Consider the following 20938-nt stretch of genomic DNA (forward strand, 5'->3'; position numbering starts at 1 on the left):
GGCCAGCATGTTCTCCAGACCTGAAGCCTATCGCACGTGCTTCAGAACCGAGATGATGCAAAACTTTTTTGGATGTGTTTATATATTACGTTGTGTTAGTTATTAGTAATAGAATCATAAGAGGATGGAAGAAAGTAAAGTGGTACCATGGTTAAAGAACTAATGTCAGATAAAGAGGTAAGGTAAACTGAAAATGAAAGGTGTCAGCATATGTGAAGGATAATTAACATCTGAAGTAATCAGCTCATGTGTGAAGTTGGTATAATTTAGTGCAGCAGGAGAGGCAAAATGCAGTATAAACCGTCTTGAATATGAGGTATTAATATTAATTGTGGTATAGTAGAAGTTTTTGTGTTCGGTGCAATTAGTATATGTCAGATATCTATCTACCTGTGTCATGTTACAGCCTTTTCTAACATTAAGGAATCCCAACTTTAAACATAGTTGCCTGGAGTAATATGTGTGGAAAGAGTAAGCAAGATTTGAGTGTATATTGCCCTTCAGGCTAGAATCTTAAACAATTTGATAGAGTACAGTGAAATAACAGTTTTTCTAAGTGATAATTTTGTTTAATCGATAATGAAAGTTAAGTTTGCCTTAGCATAAGGATCTGTTACTGTGGAGTGTTTGTCAGTAGGGTCAATTTTGCATTAGATAAGCAGAGCAGGTGTTTATTTATTAGATAACAAAACAATTATAAAATAATGAAATAATGAATAATGTTAGGATCTTAATGGTTAGGGAGCCTGTCTGTGCAGTAGGGATATTTTTTGAGAATGCACTCTACTAGTTAACTAAGAAGAAAGGTACGTAAAATAATGAAGCTGACAGACACTTGAGTACTGAAAAAGATAACTGTATACAAACAAATGAGGTGTAATTGTATTGATGATATAATTGTGAACTAGGCACACATTTGGTACTGTGTATATTGTGCAGTTCATCACACTGCAGCTGTGAATGAGAGCTTAACAGAAAGAGCAACATTTTAGTGAGGTACAAGTTATATAATGTTGCATCATTGGATCTATAGGATATCTGAAAACTGTTATTCATGTACTGAGGAATTATGAGCTTAACGTGGTAATACTGGAACGAAGAACAAAAAGTTTTCTGATTAACTGATAACTGTGATGCTAGACTGATGTGAATATTCTGACAGGTCAACTATTTGTAAACATTTTGTCACTTTGTGAGGATTTAATTTTCTGTTTGAATGAGAGTAGTGCACAGAGTGGAGTAGGGAAGTAGGGCAATGATTTGGTGCAACTTCCATCCCCTTAATTTTGATTTGAGTAGTAATTAAGTTATGCGATGGTGACTCTATTCTTTTTTCATAACCTAATGATCAGTAAATCTAAGCTACTGCACATCTTGAGCTTTTGCTATTTTGCAAATGGGAAAGAAACAAAAAGTCTTTCAAGTTTAACCAGTTTCAGACATTTATGACTTAGAGTAATGTTTTGTAGTGTAGTGTGCACTTGATTTTAAAATTTTTTCTAGCCACCACCTTTCATACTATAGTCAATTTTAATGCTAATTATTGTGATGTCATGAGGACTACGTAATGTATTTTGTATGATGTAATGACTGTCATTTGCCATTAGTGTTAAACTTTTTTTTCTTGTACTTAAGTTAGAAGAAAAAGTAAGTGTACTAAAGAAGGATGTTTTGTATAATTTTTTCACCTACTGTGGCAGAGGAGAACCACTTCCAAGGGAACTGATAGCAATGCATTTCCTTACTAACTGCCACTTGGACCTATTGAAGACATTGATAATTTGGTGAGAAAATGTGTAAAAGCTCAGTGTGAAAGTGCTTGTGAAAAATAATGAACAATGAGCAAGTGAAATTTTCTGTCTAAAAAAAGTGAACTGCAATGCGCAGTGCAATTTAACTTTTTGCAACCCATGAGGATTTATTTTGTTTAGAAAGACAGGACATGTACAAAGTGATATATCTCTTAAAATTTAATCTTTGTTTACCCAAAAAGGACATCATGTATGATGGAGAGCCCTAAATTTTATTAAAAGTATAACTTGTGCACATTTTGTGCAAACGTACAATATACTATACGTTAATATTTTGCATGGGGGTTTTCATATGGCCAGTTCATATAAGTATAAATTTGAAAAAAACATATATACTTTAATTTTGATAAGATTCCATGTTGTTGTTGTGGTCTTCAGTCCTGAGACTGGTTTGATGCAGCTCTCCACGCTATCTTATCCTGTGCAAGCTTCTTCATCTCCCAGTACTTACTGCAACCTACACCCTTCTAAATCTGCTTAGTGTATTCATTTCTTGGTCTCCCACTACGATTTTTACCCTCCACACTGCCCTCCAATGTTATATTTGTGTCCCTTGATGCCTCAGAACATGTCCTACCAACCGGTCCCTTCTTCTTGTCAACTTGTGCTATAAATTCCTCTTCTCTCCAATTCTATTCAATACCTCATCATTAATTATGTGATCTACCCACCTAATCTTCAGCATTCTTCTGTAGCACCACATTTCAAAAGCTTCTATTCTCTTCTTGTCCAAACTATTTATCATCCATGTTTCACTTCCATACATGGCTACACTCCATACAAATACTTTCAGAAATGACTTCCTGACACTTAAATCTATACTCGATGTTAAAAAATTTCTCTTCTTCAGAAACGCTTCCCTTGCCATTGCCAGTCTACATTTTATATCTTCTCTACTTCAACGATGATCAGTTATTTTGCTCCCCAAATAGCAAAACTCCTTTACTACTTTAAGTGTCTCATTTCCTAATCTAATTCCCTCAGCATCTACATCTACATCTACATCCATACTCCGCAAGCCACCTGACGGTGTGTGGCAGAGGGTACCCTGAGTACCTCTATCGGTTCTCCCTTCTATTCCAGTCTCGTATTGTTTGTGGGAAGAAGGATTGTCGGTATGCTTCTGTGTGGGCTCTAATCTCTCTGATTTTATCCTCATGGTCTCTTCGTGAGATATACGTAGGAGGGAGCAATATACTGCTTGACTCCTCGGTGAAGGTACGTTCTCGAAACTTCAACAAAAGCCCGTACCAAGCTACTGAGCATCTCTCCTGCACAGTCTTCCACTGGAGTTTATCTATCATCTCCGTAACACTTTCGCGATTACTAAATGATCCTGTAACAAAGCGTGCTGCTCTCCGTTGGACCTTTTCTATCTCTTCTATCAACCCTATCTGGTACGGATCCCACACTGCTGAGCAGTATTCAACCAGTGGGCGAACAAGCGTACTGTAACCTACTTCCTTTGTTTTCGGATTGCATTTCCTTAGGATTCTTCCAATGAATCTCAGTCTGGCATCTGCTTTACCGTCGATCAACTTTATATGGCCATTCCATTTTAAATCACTCCTAATGCGTACTCCCAGATAATTTATGGAATTAACTGCTTCAGTTGCTGACCTGCTATCTCGTAGCTAAATGATAAGGGATCTATCTTTCTATGTATTCGCAGCACATTAAACTTGTCTACATTGAGATTCAATTGCCATTCCCTGCACCATGCGTCAATTCGCTGCAGATCCTCCTGCATTTCAGTACAATTTTCCATTGTTACAACCTCTCAATACACCACAGCATCATCTGCAAAAAGCCTCAATGAACTTCCGATGTCATCCACAGGGTCATTTATGTATATTGTGAATAGCAACGGTCCTATGACACTCCCCTGCAGCACACCTGAAATCACTCTTACTTCGGAAGACTTCTCTCCATTGAGAATGACATGCTGCGTTCTGTTATCTAGGAACTCTTCAATACAATCACACAATTGGTGTGATAGTCCATATGCTCTTACTTTGTTCATTAAACGACTGTGGGGAACTGTATCGAATGCCTTGCGGAAGTCAAGAAACACGGCATCTACCTGTGAAACCATGTCTACGGCCCTCTGAGTCTCGTGGACGAATGGCATGAGCTGGGTTTCACACGACCGTCTTTTTCGAAACCCATACTGTTTCCTACAGAGTAGATTTCTAGTTTCCAGAAAAGTCATTATACTCGAACATAATACGTGTTCCAAAATTCTACAACTGATCGACGTTAGAGATATAGGTCTATAGTTCTGCACATCTTTTCGACGTCCCTTCTTGAAAATGGGGATGACCTGTGCCCTTTTCCAATCCTTTGGAATGCTACACTCTTCTAGAGACCTACGGTACACCACTGCAAGAAGGGGGGCAAGTTCCTTCGCGTACTCTGTGTAAAATCGAACTGGTATCCCATCAGGTCCAGCGGCCTTTTCTCTTTTGAGCGATTTTAATTGTTTCTCTATCCCTCTGCATCACCTGACTTACTTCGACTACATTCCATTATCCTCATTTTCCTTTTGTTGATGTTCATCTTATATCCTCCTTTCAAGACACTGTCCATTCCGTTCAACTACTCTTCCAAGTCCTTTGCTGTCTCTGACAGAATTACAATGTCATCGGTGAACCTCAAAGTTTTTATTTCTTCTCCATGGATTTTAATACCTACTCCGAATTTTTCTTTTGTTTCCATAGGTAATATTTTTGTGTGTGTAGAATTTTAACCCATTGTCTGGGATCACTTGCGGTCACTGAATTGGCCAGTTAGCTATTTGTAATATCTATCTGATCAATCCAATGAGGTGGTGATGTGACAAAGCAACCTGGTATATTTTTACTTCCCTTCTTGTTTTGCCATCTGCCTCCTTAAAATTCATTTTTCCATGTCTGACTAATTACCATAAACATACATGAGTATAAACTGCATTTTCATAAACGAGAAAGGTTGGCCTTTAGTTTTAAAGAATATGACACCAGATGTAATTTTGTGTATGTAATTGATTTTCTAATTTATTTTGACTATTACTAGTCAGCATCTTTCATTATAGGGTTAAATCAGTAATTGTTTTGGAACTGAAATTCTATTGTTGATGTACAAACAAATATAAATTCTGTACTAAGAATAAACATTTGGAGGAACAACTAATAGTATTCTTAAAGACTCTATTTGGCTCCATTTGAAAACATGTTAGCAACGCCAGCCCTTAATTAATTCCAAAGCAATTTTCAGTTTCATCAAAAGTATTGTTTGTGTGACTATATTCATTAATTTCATGATTTAAACAAATAATTTGGTCTACCTACTGTAGTGGAAAAAACTGTTAAAAAGAACCAATTTTTTGATGTATTCAGTTAACCGAATGAGTTATGTTTTAATCGTAATTTTTGTAAATTTAACTTCAAACAGTATGTAGTTTCATTACCTATTATTGTGAGGATATATAAGTGCCTGATTTTTGGTCCCGAGACAGTCAGTCCACGGCCGAGTGTCAGACGAGGAACCTGTATTGGTTAGATCAACAACAATGCATCCGTGAAATAAGTGTAACAGAATTAGACCATGTATTAAAACAATGACAGTGTCTGCTCCATACATACCTTTCTATTCTTCGAGAACTGTGAACTTTGTGGTTAGGTTTTTACTGCTCATAGATGTTCAATAGTAAACTGTTGTACCAGTGTGTGGAGGTAGAATGATGGCTTTCACGACATAGCTGTTGATATACTTTTCGGGATTTGAGGTCGTCGTCCAAGAACTTTTCTGCTCCTTACGTTTCGTCCAGGCTGCGCTGGACTTCCTCAGAGGCGCTGCTCCGCTGAGTCTTGCCGACTGACTGGTCGGGTGTCTGAGAGCGACTTATATATTGTAAGAAAGGGGGGCGTGGTTCAGGTGACACGTGATGAGCAGTGATAATCCATAATCCATTTATCTACAACATTAAATCACTATCCATGGCTATACAGAGAAGCTATTGAAATTTATAAACATCATGATAATTTTAATAGGAAAGAGGAGGCTATGAAACTTAGCGATATATGGACAGTGGCTCTACAAAATTGCTAACAATTTTTATCTTTGACAAGGTGGTAATCGATAGTCAACCTTATCTTTGCTATGGATTATCACTGCTCATCATGTGTCACCTGAACCACACCCCCCTTTCTTACAATATATAAGTCGCTGTCAGACACCCGACCAGTCAGTCGGCAAGACTCAGCGGAGCAGCACCTCTGAGGAAGTCCAGCGCAGCCTGGATGAAACGTAAGAAGCAGAAAAGTTCTTGGACCACGACCTCACATCCCGAAAAGTATATTAACAGCTAGTGTGTGGAGGTTTGCCGGCAAACTATTTATGAGGCTTATGGAAAGTTAAAACTAATATTGTACTGGCCATATATAACTGTGTATTAATGGGGGGAGGGGGTTATGAACAGTGAAAGTAAACCACCCGAAATGCAGCTGTGTCCCTGTTGGCTACATTATTTAAAGTAGTCAGTGTCGTACTTCCACAACCCATTTTTCAGCCAGTATCACAACACAGTACGTTGACACCAAGGACAACAAACGAAGAAATAAATAAAATGAACCGTCACACACACCAGCATGTTTTTGATTGTAACCCATAAATTTTCTATTTCTATAATGGATGACAAAACCAGTAATTGTTAACATAATATATAAGGAGTGATGAATCATTCATCAGGGTCTCAGTTTTCAAACAGTTTATGTGTGCCAGTTTTGTAATAGTTTTGTAACCATATTATGCAATAATCATGTACTCCTGAAAGAGAATGTCATGTCACACTGGACTTCTTGAAGTTTCTCTTGTCATTACCAAACCATTAGCCTACAGTGCCAAGAACACTGCAAGCAGCAAATTTTGGTGGAGCAGATACCCACAAATTCTTTTACAGCTACTGCAGCACTGGAGATAGCCCAGAAACAAAGATGAGTATCAGCTAATTAAATGTTAAGCCCTGACGGATTTCAATATTTATTTTCATTTATTAGCAGTTTAAGGTAAAAGATACTTCATTGTTGCAAAACCAGACATTTTTGTTGTTGTTGTTGCAAGTGCCCTATCTTGTTTTACTCTGTATCAAGCATTTTTTTGTCATCAGCTCCATATATTTGTGAAAACACAAGGTAAGGCTTCTTGGCTTCAATAAATCAATCAGATCTTGAACCTATCATTAGAAACTTCAGGCCCACCGAAATTCAATCCTCCTCACAGTACCCACCAATAACACCACAGCAAAATTCAGTCATTTTGGGCTTGTCAATGATAAAATGTCAAGGATATATAGGCAGTGATTCTCAAGTATGAATTTCTGTAAGTTGTTGAGTCAACTATTATTTTGCAGACACTTCCAGTAATGAACTGCGGAGATGAATTTTGAAAATGCATCCAGTGTTTTGACTGTGGAAGCTAGAAGTAGTAGTTTTGTCTATCGGTATTTTATGTTAGCATACTAACTAAAATTTTACACTGACTGAGAATGTGTGAGAGCATGTTTTACATGTTTATCATGAACTAAATTATCACATCTTTTATGTTTTTTAAATACAGTTATAATACGTTTCTGAAATAAACCACTTTCAGCTGTACATGAACTTTTACATGTCTGTGATCAGTTTCATGATTTCAAATCACGTCATCAGGTGTGCATGATTTCTTCCAGTTCAGTAGATGAAAGTATGTGTTGTTAGCTTTGCGAGGTAGCCTGTTACAGTTAGTTTTCTGTTGAGAGCAACCACAGCTAAAGTAATCTATGTTTCTCAAATAAACCACTTTCAGCTGTATACGAAGTTTTACAGGAACACAGCCAGTTTTGTAATTTCAAATCATATCTATTCTGACAGACTGCCTCACATGGCTAAAAGGGTATATTTTCATCTACTGAACTGGAAGAAATCATGTATACCTGATGATACGATTTGAAATCACGAAACTGATCATGTTCCTGTAAAACCTCATATACAGCTGAAAGCATTTATTTCAGAAACATGGATTACTTCAGCTGCAGTTACACTCAACAGAAATATATTTGTAAGTTGTTACACAACTTCTTGCTGTAGTTTTTTTACAGCACACAGTTATTACATGAGTGAGCAATTTTAATTTCACCATGTAATTGTGACTAAAATAAGAATATTAAGAAGAAAACATTTTGTGGAGCAAACAGTGCAAAGAAACAAGCTTATGTAAGCAGCAGAACTCATATCTCAATTTCACAGAGGGTCACAGTTTGGATGTGTTCAGGCAATTTTGAAAATATGTTTTTCATGGGTGTCTTCATGTGACACCTATATCCTACAATGTGACAACTATATCCCCATATTATTTTTGTTCAACATGAAGTTTGCTTTCACTGTACATTCTCTAGGTTCACATTTCTGCACCCCTTCCACTATTCCTTTCTGTGGTGGCAACTTACCAGTGCTATCAGTTTTAACTTGCCAGAAACAGTACTTTTCCAGTAACTACTATAGTAACAATGAAACATATAAACTGTTGTAATTTAGTAATATAAGACTTCACAGAACAAATTGAAGTACCTTCTTATAACAGTGTGAATCTTATAATAACTGCACAAAAATCAATCTCAGTGCCCAGATGGATATGTGCAGAGTGTCCATAACTAAAGTTGCAGTTTCAAAATGCTGTATAAAGAGAACCACTGCCCAGAACAATGTCAAATTTGAACAGTATATTATTGGTTTAAGAGGAAATGTCATGGAACAAAATGAAAAATCCATGATAATTTTACCAATAGATTCTGTTCTAAGTGTCTTAATGAAAATGAGGTCAGGTAAAAGTGGCAGATGAACAACAAAATGACAGCTATGGCTTCAATTGCACATTATAACATCCATACTGTTCAATGTACAGGACTGCACAAGACTGGCAGTCAACAGTTGTGGCACTATTAGTTAAGTAATCCCATCAACCATAGTGAGGTCATACCACATTGGATAGGAAAAAGTGGTTTTTAAATCCAGAAGTTTCATGGTTTTTAATTGTCCTGAACCCAAAAACCACATAATAAGTAAAATGCCATCAGGTTTTAACTATGCTTGGGCCAAAAACTGCATAAAAAGCAAATGTCATGAGACTGGCACAAGAGATGTTCAATATCTAATGCACCATGTTCTGCCACAAGTTGAAGTCAAGAAACCGCATGTTCCACAACAGATCAGAGTGCCCTGGGGGGTCACATTCTGAATGTGTTGCACCGTATATGCCTTCAGTTCAACTATGTTCATAATTGGAGCACTGAACACAACTTCTTTCAGATAATTCCACAGCCATTAGTCACAGAGAATAAGATCAGGTGACCTGGGAAGCCAGGCTATAGGGAAATGACAGCTGATAATTCCAGCATTTCCAAAATATCTTTGCAGCAGCTGCTTCAGGGGCTGTGCAATGTGTGGAGGAGCACAGTCTTGCATAAAAATGATCCTACCCACACGTCCATGCTGTTTAACATCTGGAATGACATTGGTGTGCACAAGGCTCTCGTAACATTTATTGATGACAACACGGACTTACATAGTCCACTTCCACATGAGCAAAAAATTCCAAAGTGAACATCACTCTTGCTGGCAGTCCAGCAGGAAGTAACTCTTGAACATCGCTGATTTTGTATGGATAGCAATACAGGATGTTTCATAAGATTCTATGCAATGTACTCACAGGCATGTCTACGGGCTGGGCAATTTCCCGTGCACCACATTTTTGCACACAACCGCTGCAGTGCTGTGGCCACGTTTTCAACAGATGCTGGACAAAATGCTATCCTCCTTCTGCCACATTACACTTTAAAAGAACCTGCCTTTCCAAATTTTTTAATTATTTTCTCCAGACCCTTAGCAGACATTGGACCAATGTCTTTTTTCATACCCTTGAGTGTCCTGAACTTCTGCAGGGCTACTGACACACAGTCACTGTTCCTATAAAAGAGCTTGGAGAAAGTTATGTTGGGCTTCTCGGACACAAACTGAGGAACAGTTGTGTGCCACGCATCTGTTGGTGTTCATATACTGATGCTTACAGTGCCATCTATTGGTCAAATTTTTGTTAAAACTTTTGTTTATTCCATGATGTTTCCCCTGTGTCAATAATATGCCGTTCAAATTTGACATTATTCTGAGCAGTGGTTCTCTTTCAACAGCATTTTGAAACTGAAACTTCGATAATGGGCAGCCCGTAATAAGGCAAGAACAATGATTTGTCTTTTCCATGGATGCTCTAAGCCAAGTTTCAAAATGCTGAAGGGTTCATAAAGTGTGTTCTGCAGCTGATACAGTAATTGGCAGTATTGATAAAATTTTAGAACAATATTAATAAAAGGATAAAATTCATTATCAAAGATCTCAAAAAGAAATTCAGAAATTTTAAGGCCTGCCTTGACATGGTGCTTTTACCTATCCACCTACAGTGTGAATTCCTGCACTATGAAGGAGAGTGTAACATCCAGAAGCTGTCTGTACAAATTTATTATAAATGACTGAATAGTTTCATAAAGTCACTGTAGCTACATTACCTGGCATATTGTCACAAAACTCAACACTCATACAAACAAATGAAAAAGTTTTGTATTGTTGTAGCTGCACTTCAGATTTCTGCTCTGAGAATGCAGCAGTGAGCAGTAAGGCAAAATGGCAACAGCCACCAAGAAAGCATAGTTGTGCTTAAATGCATTTACAAGTGTCTGCCATAATAGTGCAATGACACTTCAGAATGAAGTTCAACAAATGTCCACCAATTGCCAACTCCTTTCACCAATTGTATGCTCGGTTTAGTTTTGGGATGCCTCGGAAAGGGCATCAACAGGCTGGCCTGCAGAGAATGAAGGAACAGTTCACTGAGTGTGGGCAAGTTTGGTACATTTCCCACAAAAATTGATGAACAGAGGAAGCTGAGAGCTCAACATACGATAATCAACCATTTGATTTTAAGGACATGACTGAAGCTGAAGCCTTACCACTTTCAATTGTTAGACAAATGACAGACAAATGACAAAGTAAGACACTATAAATTCTCAGCACAGTTACAACAGCTTATGGAAGAGTATGGGTTTTGTAAGAAACTCATCTTCAGTCATGTAGCAATGGTTCTCTCTCTCTCTCTCTCTCTCTCTCTCTCTCTCTTTTTAAATGGCTCAGTGAAAGGGCACAAGGAACAATATGATCTTGGGGACAGAAAATCCCCACACTGTCATGAAGCACATTCAAGACTCACCAAAAGTTAATGTGTTCTGTGCAGTCTCTTGGTTAAAAGTATAAAGTCCCCTTTTCTTCTGTGAAAATACTGTTACAGGACATCTGTTACTGGACCTGTTGGAAAATTGCCTCATCTCACAACTGGAAACTGACAGTGTGGACTTCACCAATGACATGGTGCTCTACCCCACATCCAACATGATGTCTGTGAATTCTTAAAACGGGAAATCGAGAAACTGGTGGATCATTTGTGATGTGGTTGATCATCAGCAGTTCTTGTCATGGTCTCCATGCTCTCATTTAGGAATATTTTAAATGAAAGAACAATGGCACAATCTACTTTATGTATAAATATCAAAGAATCAGATATACTTGAAACATCACACATGAAACATTTCTCTCTTAAAAAAGAAATGGAAAGAGAAATGATAACAGAAGAATATTTCTCTAAAACAGTTTTTCTGGTCATTTTCAATATGTGTAGTTATGTAAATGTACTAATACTGAAGAAATCCTTGCAGATGTTTGTAGACATCTTTGTTTCATGAGAACAAATGAATTGTTAGTGTATTAACATCAAAATATATACGTATTTCCTGCATTAGGTACCAAGACAGTTCTTTCTATACATGGAAAAATGAAATTCATTAGCAGCTATTGGTGTTTAAGTAAGGCACTTATCCATGACTCACCAATGCTAGCCTCTGTTGATATAATGAATTTGGTAGGGTATTTCTTTTGTGTTTCAGTTAATATCTGAGCTGGAGATATTTTATCATAGTACCAATGGACAGCAATACCATCAACATATTTCTGCATCCTTTTATCATCCATAATCTGCAATTTTAAAAAAAATCCAATTAGAATTAAATAATATTAAATGATAATGCCAACTTGGAAGGGATATATTACAAAAATATCACAGTGGCAATATTGTTCAGGATAATACTAGTCTGATTTTACAGTTCAAAACATGTGTTATCACTGCATATTTAAAAACTTTCATTACCTGTTTTGAGTCATTAAATGTTCTCACTAATCTAGTGTACTGATAAATTCCTTCTCATTATTAATGATGATTTCCACACCCTAATTTTTAACTTCCAGTATTTAACTTTTTCTTTCCATTACAATGGAAGTCTTATTAAAACTTCAGTAATTTATTGCTGCCTGTGATTATTGTCTTCATTCACAACCGATGTGGCATACTCATTTAGTTACAAAGTGTGAAAGTAATTACAGTAAAATAGGAAATTAATTGTTGATCTTGGCAATTACAAATAATAATTTCTTTCTTCAGGCAATAAAGAGCAAACAAAGACAACAAAAAGTATTCAGATAGTGGCAGATAAACTGAATTTGTCATGAACCGGAATGCTGATTTGAACATCACAGTACTTTTGCAGGTTTTATCCTATAGGAAGTTGAATGCTTGTTTCCTCTGTCCTGAAAATAGTCCAACCTTTTGAGTTATATGCAAACCTGTAATTTGACATTGGGTCTAGATCATTACATTTCTTGTTTTTTTCATACATGTAAATTAATGATGGTCATATTAACTGCTGGAAAAATCAGACCAAACAGTGAATTAAAATAATATAAACATTTTTCTAAGTTGTTTTCATAGACACCACTTTACAGAATGTTTTCCACATTGGAAAACAGGCAACCTGCATGAACACTATAAAATAAATGTAAGTTTAAACAGCCTTCTGATGATGAACTTGTTGGCTTCAAAGTGATAATAGCACTATTTGTTCTCAATAAATAAAATTTTTAATAGTGACTATTTGCTGTTTTTACTTTATTGTATGCATTACTTGACATGTTTCACATTCCTGCATGTGTTCATTCATAAGGAGTTTCACAGACAATGCTGAATGATTGAACGAGTCACTATATAATAAAGGAGACATAGCTGAGTGAAATAATAAGTAATACAGAAACAAAGAAAGGAATTAGGAATCTGAAAAGAAAGAAACAATAATAGGAGTTGATCAATAGAAATAAATGATGCAAATTGCCACTGCTGTCAGTCATCATTCCCCAACTTTCCCTCTTGTTCCCCAACTTTTTTTTCTCCTCACCCAATCCACCTGCCACCCAACACAACCATTCACCCCACCTGACCTGCAGTGCCGACACAGGGTAGTCGCCTGGGCCTAGGTAGCTGTACAACATTTGTGTGTGTGTTTGTGTGTGTGTGTGTGTGTGTGTGTGTGTGTGTGTGAGTGTGGACACTCAGTCATGTGCAGAAAATTATTGGAATATGTATGTCATCTGCCGAATGCTGACATACTGTGTTACCTTGATAGACTTAACAGGGTAATTAAGGAGACAACGCTCACTGACCTTACTACTAGATTATGTGTTGAATTAGGTGAATGAGAGTGTTAAGTATGTATGGAATGGTTTAATTACTCAGATCAGTTGTCAGAATGTTTAAGTTTTCCTATAAGTGAGTTGGTGCAGTGAGCTACCCAGATTAGCCCTCGAGTTGGAGCACCAGTTTTTATAACAATATTGGGCATGAGGCTTACTCTGTACTCATGCAAAGAATAGCTTCTTTATGTTACTAAGGTAAACCAGTACGAGCAAAATCAGTTTACGCTTAGTTTAATAAAATGAGGATAAAATATACTTACATTATATGGGCTGAATCATTGTTTACATAAACACTAATAAAATAAACTTTCATTATATCACTCTGTTGCTGCATAGAAGAGTTACCCCACAGTAATGACCCACTTGGAGCAAAAACAACATAGTTGAATCAGATTCCAGCCAACCACTTACCCAATTGCTAAATAACCAGTAGACAACTGCCTCATTGTGGGACTGTGTCGCAAGCTCAGAATCTATGTTACTTTCTTGCACAGACTGTAAATTTTTTCTCACTCAACTGCCTATTTTACATTGCTCCTACTAACTTGGACATACAGCAGTAGAACTTATTACCGTGTTATTAGAAGCAATAGTAAAGAAATAGGTATGGACTCAACAATTGTAAAACAGCAATGGAATGGAACAAGGTAAGGTTACTTGTGGTTGGTGCACTTTATACAAAGGCATGTCCACTCAAGGGTTAAGGGTTTACATGGTTTCTCCTAGAGTGGTTATGACGAAAGCCAGAATGGTGTCTGCAAAGGGGAATGGCCTGTTTCCTTCCTCATCCTCCTGAATCCAAGCTCGTTCTTTGTTGTTGATTTTATTGTAAACAGGAGGTTACACTGTAATCTTCCTCCCTCCCTTTTTAAGCATTTTTATGTCACAGACAACTAAAATGGTTAAGCAGAAGTGATGCAAACAGTAACTTCTTTAAAATAAGATAGCTGCAGGATGAGGGACACCATCAATTGGGTAAAAGTGTCAGAAAGTAAATGGGTTACATTTTATAGAATCACATTCAGGCATTACAGCTGCTGCTGCCCTACCCAAGAAATATTATCCAGATCTCTAACATATTACTGTTTGGCCTGGTGATCTAGCAGGAAATGCATACCTGGAAACCTAGACATCATAGGATCAAATACCAGCCAGACCTCAGATTTTTTTTTTCTTTTCTTTTCTTGCAGGAAGCTCTCAGTTGTATCTGTTTACAATGAACCTGTGTTAATTCGTTTTGTCATGGACTGCGATTTGGACTTTGTTGTTACACCTACTACTGTTCAGCTAGCACACTGACTTGCCTGTCTGCCAAATGCAGAACTGTATTTACTCAGTGTTCTACCAATTGTGTTTTCAGTGGACAAACTAACAGCACATTGGTGTAGCAAGATTATGCTTCATACTCAAGTCTTTCCCAGCTGAGCCAACAAACAGTATTCACCAGCACTGTCATGTAAGTTATTTAACAAACTTTCAGAGTATGTAATGACCATGAGATATCCACCTCTAGAAGTCTTTTGTCTTAGTATTTCCAGAAGTGTCATGGTCTGTCACTTTCTGAGACTTAATTGTCGATAAGTTGTATGAGAAGAAGCAGACAGCAGTGGTGGCAATAATGTTTTGGAACTGCAACACACCCCGTACCAGAATAGAACTTGTCAGCTTGTTTTGGAGAGTGTTTCAACCATGATGAAACAGAAATTTTTCAAGCTCTGGAAAAAATAGCATGAACTGCAACACAATCTCATGCAGAAGCTGAAGGATACTGATCCCACATGTCTACAGTTGCTTCCAGCAATTCTATCTCTTCATTGAAGCTTAAGTGGACTGGAAAATGTACCAAAAGCATTTAGCGTAATAAATATTAATCAAACATTTCTCTTATTCAAAAATCTAGAGCTCTATTATCTTGTGAAAAAATTGGTCCCTTTATCCAACACATCAGTCCTGCTCCTCGCCATCATTCACTTGCTTTTAAGTGAACATTTTGCTACAAAAATGCTCATTTGAAGTTCCCTCAACATTGGAAGGCACTATCACACAGTTATCAGTCATGAATCATGGATCTGCAGCTCCTGAGAGGAAAATGCCAGTTTACATGTTCTGGTGGAAAATCTTAAGCATAATCATTAATATGTGATGTGGTAATTAGATTATCACCAGACAGTGAAGTCTGTTCTCATGCATTACGGCAGTCCATTCTTTCTTTAGCTGAAGCTTTGGATATAGCTATGGCTTCCAAGATTTCTCAAGAAGCTCAGGCATCCACATTGATGGTTGTGAGATATCCGAATTGCCATCTCAACTGGGAACTGTGGTGGGACCTAGTTTGTTTGATGGTGACATTTCACAAATGTCATGGAATGCAAGTGACTCCCACTTGAGTGAACAGTACTCAAATCCAGTGCCATAATCGTTTTTCCACTCAGCTTTTGCAAACAGTTTGCAGACTGGATTGCTTTTCTTTTCATGCTAGATGAAGCTGCCAACATTATTATGATGCCAGTGTCATATAACTGTTGTTTGGCAGAGCTGGCCATACTATGAGCAGTCAAGTGCACTGATGCAAAGAAACGACATCACAGAATTGAGAGCATCACCGCATCATCTTACACTGTCAGCAATGGTGTTTGGTTTTCCCATTCTATTCCTCTTCATTACTGGGCCCTTGGTCTCAATTATTAATCAGCCTACATATCTTCAGTTGGGGTCTCCACCTTTAAAATCAGTGTCAGCTAAGGTATAGGCTTACACTCATCATGAAATTCAACAATAGACCAGATAGTTCTGGAACTGACATATAAGCTAGTGATCAGAACCATTCCTTTCTTTGTAATAGCAAAACACTTAGGTGAAAATATTTTTTCCATTGGTGTGCATGCAGCCTTTGGATTTTCTATCCAGTATTCAGTCCAAACAATACAGAATACTGCTCCATGCACAGAAGTGGATTATTTGTGTCTCTAATGTGTTCTCTTGTTTTCTCCAGACCTGGCAATGGCTTACAATCTTTCTGCTCACATTACACTAAAAGAGTTGGTAGATCCAAAATTTTTTAAGCTCGCCTAATAACAAAAGCCTTCTGGGATTATGTGAAGGTAGTAGAACTGGATCATTTAAGAGAGGAGTTAAAAGTGTTGTCACAATTCCTTACAGCTGCAGGATGACACATTTAGTTACTGTTCACAAATCTAATGTGTGTCATGCCTTTGTGGGGCCTGTTAGTATGTTATGCCTTTATGGGAACTTCAAAAATACAGTATACAGTCAGATGATTGCAGTTTCATGCCCTCTTCCACATTCTATTGAGCCATTTTCCAAATTGGCAGGGTTCAGCAGTTCTCTCAGGTCACTACTTCAAAAGCTTATTGTAAACTTCCTTTGCAAGAGCCTTCCCTAGCAATTCTTGTATTAAATACTCCAGGTGCTCTCTGAAAATAACAGATTGCCTTTTGGTGCTGCTAGCACGTCAATAATTTTCCAGAAATTTTCAGAACAAACTATTGCCAGTATTCCTCAATGAATCACCTATCTGGATGATATAGTGGTCAAAGGATGGACTTAGCAGGGGAACATGTAAAATCTGTGGAGAGTATTTTTTAGTCCTTTTGTAAGACTGTTTAAACTGTAACTCATTAAAATGCTCCTCCTTACAGCCTTCTGTTAATATATAGGATATATCCTTAGCCATGGTGGCTTTAAATTGACATCAGAGAATGTGGCAGCCATTTTCCATGTTGCTATACCAAAGAATGTGCCTGTTTTATGCCTCAAATTTCAATGATAGCTAAACCATTGAATTTATTGCATAGAAGACAGGTCCTTTTCAAGCAGTCAATGGTTAATTACCAAGCATTTCGTACACTGAAGAAATTTTCCAAAATGGTCCTTGTCTGACCCTGTATCAGCTTCATTTAGGTCCAGTGTGGGGCACAGACATGTTACTCTATGGTGTCATGACCATTCTATCACATAAGCACCCAGATGGTTCAAAATGGCTTAACACATTTGCCTCTAAGACGCTCATCAAGATCCAAGAAAATTATTCCCAAATAGAGAAGGAGGCATCTTTGGTATCCAGAAGTTCCACACTTTGTTATATAGCAATGAATTTCATATGGTCACAGATCCACGCTTTGCTATATAGCAATGAATTTCATATGGTCACAGATCATAAGCTATTTGTCGTCCATACTTGGTCCTATGTCAAGGTTGCCTGAACAGATACCTCAGAGGTTACAATACCGGGCTGTTTTCTTGTCAGATTACTGTATCAGTATTCCATTCATTATCACAAATGAGCACAGTACACAATTGCAGATGCACTTTTCCAGTTCTATACAGGTCGCCATGAGGTATTTGATAAACAGTGACTGTTTGCTTCCACACTGATTCACATCTGGGACAGCTGGCGGAAGAGATTTCCATCAATTCCAGATACGTTGCAGTGACCACATATAAGGATAGACTTTTAAAACAGATTTTCCAGTTCAGCCAGCTGGCCACAGGCTCTGCATTTTGCAGCCAACCCAGAATTTCATTGTTTCTTTTCACAATGCCATGTCCTTCATCTTTTCAAATGTGTGTTGTTTTTGAATAAAGATGACCACCAACGTTGAGCGGTGATTCTGGAGGTTCTGTACTCCCATGTATTGTGACTCCTGCATCAGTTCCACTGTGGCATTTGCAGAATAAAGAACCTGGTCCAGTGACAAGTTTGCTGGCCACAGGCTGATGAAGATATAGCCAATATTATCATATGCAGCAACCTGCACTGTCTCTAGCCTACCAGCCATGCCCATGCTTATCCAGCTGTGGCATACAGTATGTGCACACTTTTTGGATTTGTTCAATGGGGCCATTTGGTTGATTTTAATAGGCACACATTCATTTCCCAGATGTCATCAAAATACAACAGTCCATGATGGAGAATATGACTAACGCTCTGGCCTGTGTTTCTTTCTGTTGAAAGAACCCCATGAACTGTAGTCACTGATATTGGAGTGCAGTCTGGTTCTGTTGGCTTTCAACAGTTTGGATCTGGCATGGAATCAAGCATATTACTGCATCTCCATTTTGTGCTGTAGCTAATGGCATGGCTGAACATTTACTGGGAATGTTTAAAAAAAAATAAAAGATGGAAAAACTATAAAGATCCAAGCCTATCAATTCTGCACAGGTTTCCTTCTTATGCTATTAATGGGCAACACTGATCCCAGCATAACTCTTGCATGGACAGATGTTCTTTTCTGTGTACACACATATTGACATATGTCTGGATGGATATGCTGTTCCGCCACTGCCCGGTAAGGCTACCAGCTACTGCTGGTGGCCACAGATCAAGGAGACACCTCTATTTGCACCATCCAGGATAAGTTCAGCCACCAGATCAGCCACACTGCTGGGGCAGCCCAGCTCATGTACCCCCACAACAAACAACAACAAAAGTGGGTCCAGTTATAACAATACAGACTTCCCCAAAGTTCATATGAAATGTCTGATTCCACCTTTTTTTTTTTAATTTTTTTTTCTCTTTTTTTTTTTATGCATCCGGATAGTTATCGGACAATTCAGTGTTTAGTAAGGCCTTGTATGTGTGTATTTATACATATCATTCTCTCCAATTTGCTAAAAAACTTGATATTTATTGCGAAGGCATATGGAATGTTCTAGAGCAACATATATTGTCATCATTATCAAGAGATTGTTGTCATTAACAAAATTATGTACAAATGCTGGATTGAATGTATAATAAAGAAATTGAAGGGATAAACATTTGGCAGAAAATATTAAAATGCTGTGGAAGTGTTGGCAAAGGTGACCGGCACCTCTAATTACCATAATTACAATCAAGTAATGAGTTAACACAAAGAACTTCATTATCTTGAGAAATGGCTTGAAAGTTATTGGCAAGCAATGTATTTTCATTTGTTATTTATTGTTATGTCTTCCTCTGCAATTAAATGTTCTTGTAATTACATTTCTAATTAACTCTCCAATTGTTTACATCTCACAGTTTCGCAATTTCAGAATTTGAGGCTTTATTTGTAACTTTCTTGTATGCAGTCAGATAAAGCAGAAGATTTGTGATACCATTACATGTTAGTAACCAAATCCAAAGTGTAATTAATTATGTAACTAAAATAATGTGAGAGACATTATTGTAATTAAAGTTCAGAATGATTTTCTTATGGAAAACTAAAGATATTACTAGAAAAGATTGTTATTCAAATACTGTATTTTATACCCTATTTGGCTGTAACATCAGTTTCTTTACATTTAGTAAATTTTAATTGTAACATTGAAATTATAAAAAATTAATAATGGAACATTTTGTGAGCAGTTGTTAAAATTCTATATAAGGGAAAGCAGTGAGGCTGTGAGTCAGTCAGTTGTTGTTGTTGAGTCTGCTAGAGAGTCTGTTTGTCAAAGAGATCAGTGATGTCTGTGAAGTGCTTTGTTTAATCATGTTGAGAATGCAGTTCTGTTGTCAATAAATAATGAGAAGTTGCAAATTTATTTTCTTTCATCAAAATGAACTCCATGAAAAGTTAAGTAATTTTAAGTAACGATTAAGAAGAATGTAGAATCGTTACAATTGGTGGAGGAGCTGGGATCGATGTTTGAAATGTGGAAATATTTTTAACAAGTGACTGTTTCAGGTGAATATAAGACAAATGTCAGGCATAAATCGTCTTGAAAAATTTTGTGTTATGGATGCGCAGAACAAATGGATGTTGCCACATGGAAAGAGTTGGTGTGGATAAAAAGGACCAAATTATTGGACACCACCACAACGATCAGACAAATAACAGTTTATTTTCTTAATTAGTGTTTTTGTGAAAGTGACAATCATTTTTGTGCGGGAAGTTTTTATATTTTGAAATTTACTATGGCTAATAACGACAAGGTAAAAATGAGTGAGGAACCAATGGAAAACACTTCAGACCTAGGAGCAAGTATGATTGAACTGTCGCCTAATAGTAATCAAAGTGCAGATTGAAGCTTTTGTGGAGAGGGTACCAGTGAAAATGTCACCACGAGTACTCCAATTGTGCAGGGAAGAGTAGGTAGAGATGATTTGTTAATGTTATTAATGCAGCATATGAAAGAAGCTAAGGAACAGATGGGACAGATTAGGCAAGAAGTGAAGAAACAGATGGGACAGATAAGGCAGGATACTAGTAAGATAAGGCAAATCCAGGATGGTTTAGCAGCACTAAAAATTACTGTTCAGCCAGGGCAGGGTGAACTCAATACTCGTGTAGGAGCAGTAGAAGGAAGGTTAGAGATAATAGAAACTAACTTCCCACAAGAGTTGTCCAAAAACAAGGAGAGATTGAAAAATTAGATGAACATGTAGAAGTAGAAAATTAGAAACTGAAAGTAGAGGTTGTCCAGACTAGGAGAACTTTAGAAGAAAAAGTAGAATCTTACAAAAGGAACTCTGAGTCAAAACTTACAGACATTACTAATAAAATAAGTAGT

At 37.3% G+C, this 20938-nt stretch overlaps 1 protein-coding gene across 1 annotated transcript in view; it reads right to left on the bottom strand.

The window, feature by feature from the left end:
- The window catches only part of LOC126484284 (lysosomal acid glucosylceramidase-like), a 269423-nt gene that overhangs the window by 70428 nt on the left and 178057 nt on the right, over positions 1 to 20938 (bottom strand). The window contains exon 8 of the mRNA XM_050107711.1: positions 11755 to 11899. Within this exon, the coding sequence (XP_049963668.1) occupies positions 11755 to 11899 (145 nt within the window). The remainder of the gene's footprint in view (positions 1 to 11754; positions 11900 to 20938) is intronic.

This window comes from Schistocerca serialis, chromosome 6 (genome assembly GCF_023864345.2).
Source record: "Schistocerca serialis cubense isolate TAMUIC-IGC-003099 chromosome 6, iqSchSeri2.2, whole genome shotgun sequence".
Taxonomy (NCBI): domain Eukaryota; kingdom Metazoa; phylum Arthropoda; class Insecta; order Orthoptera; family Acrididae; genus Schistocerca; species Schistocerca serialis.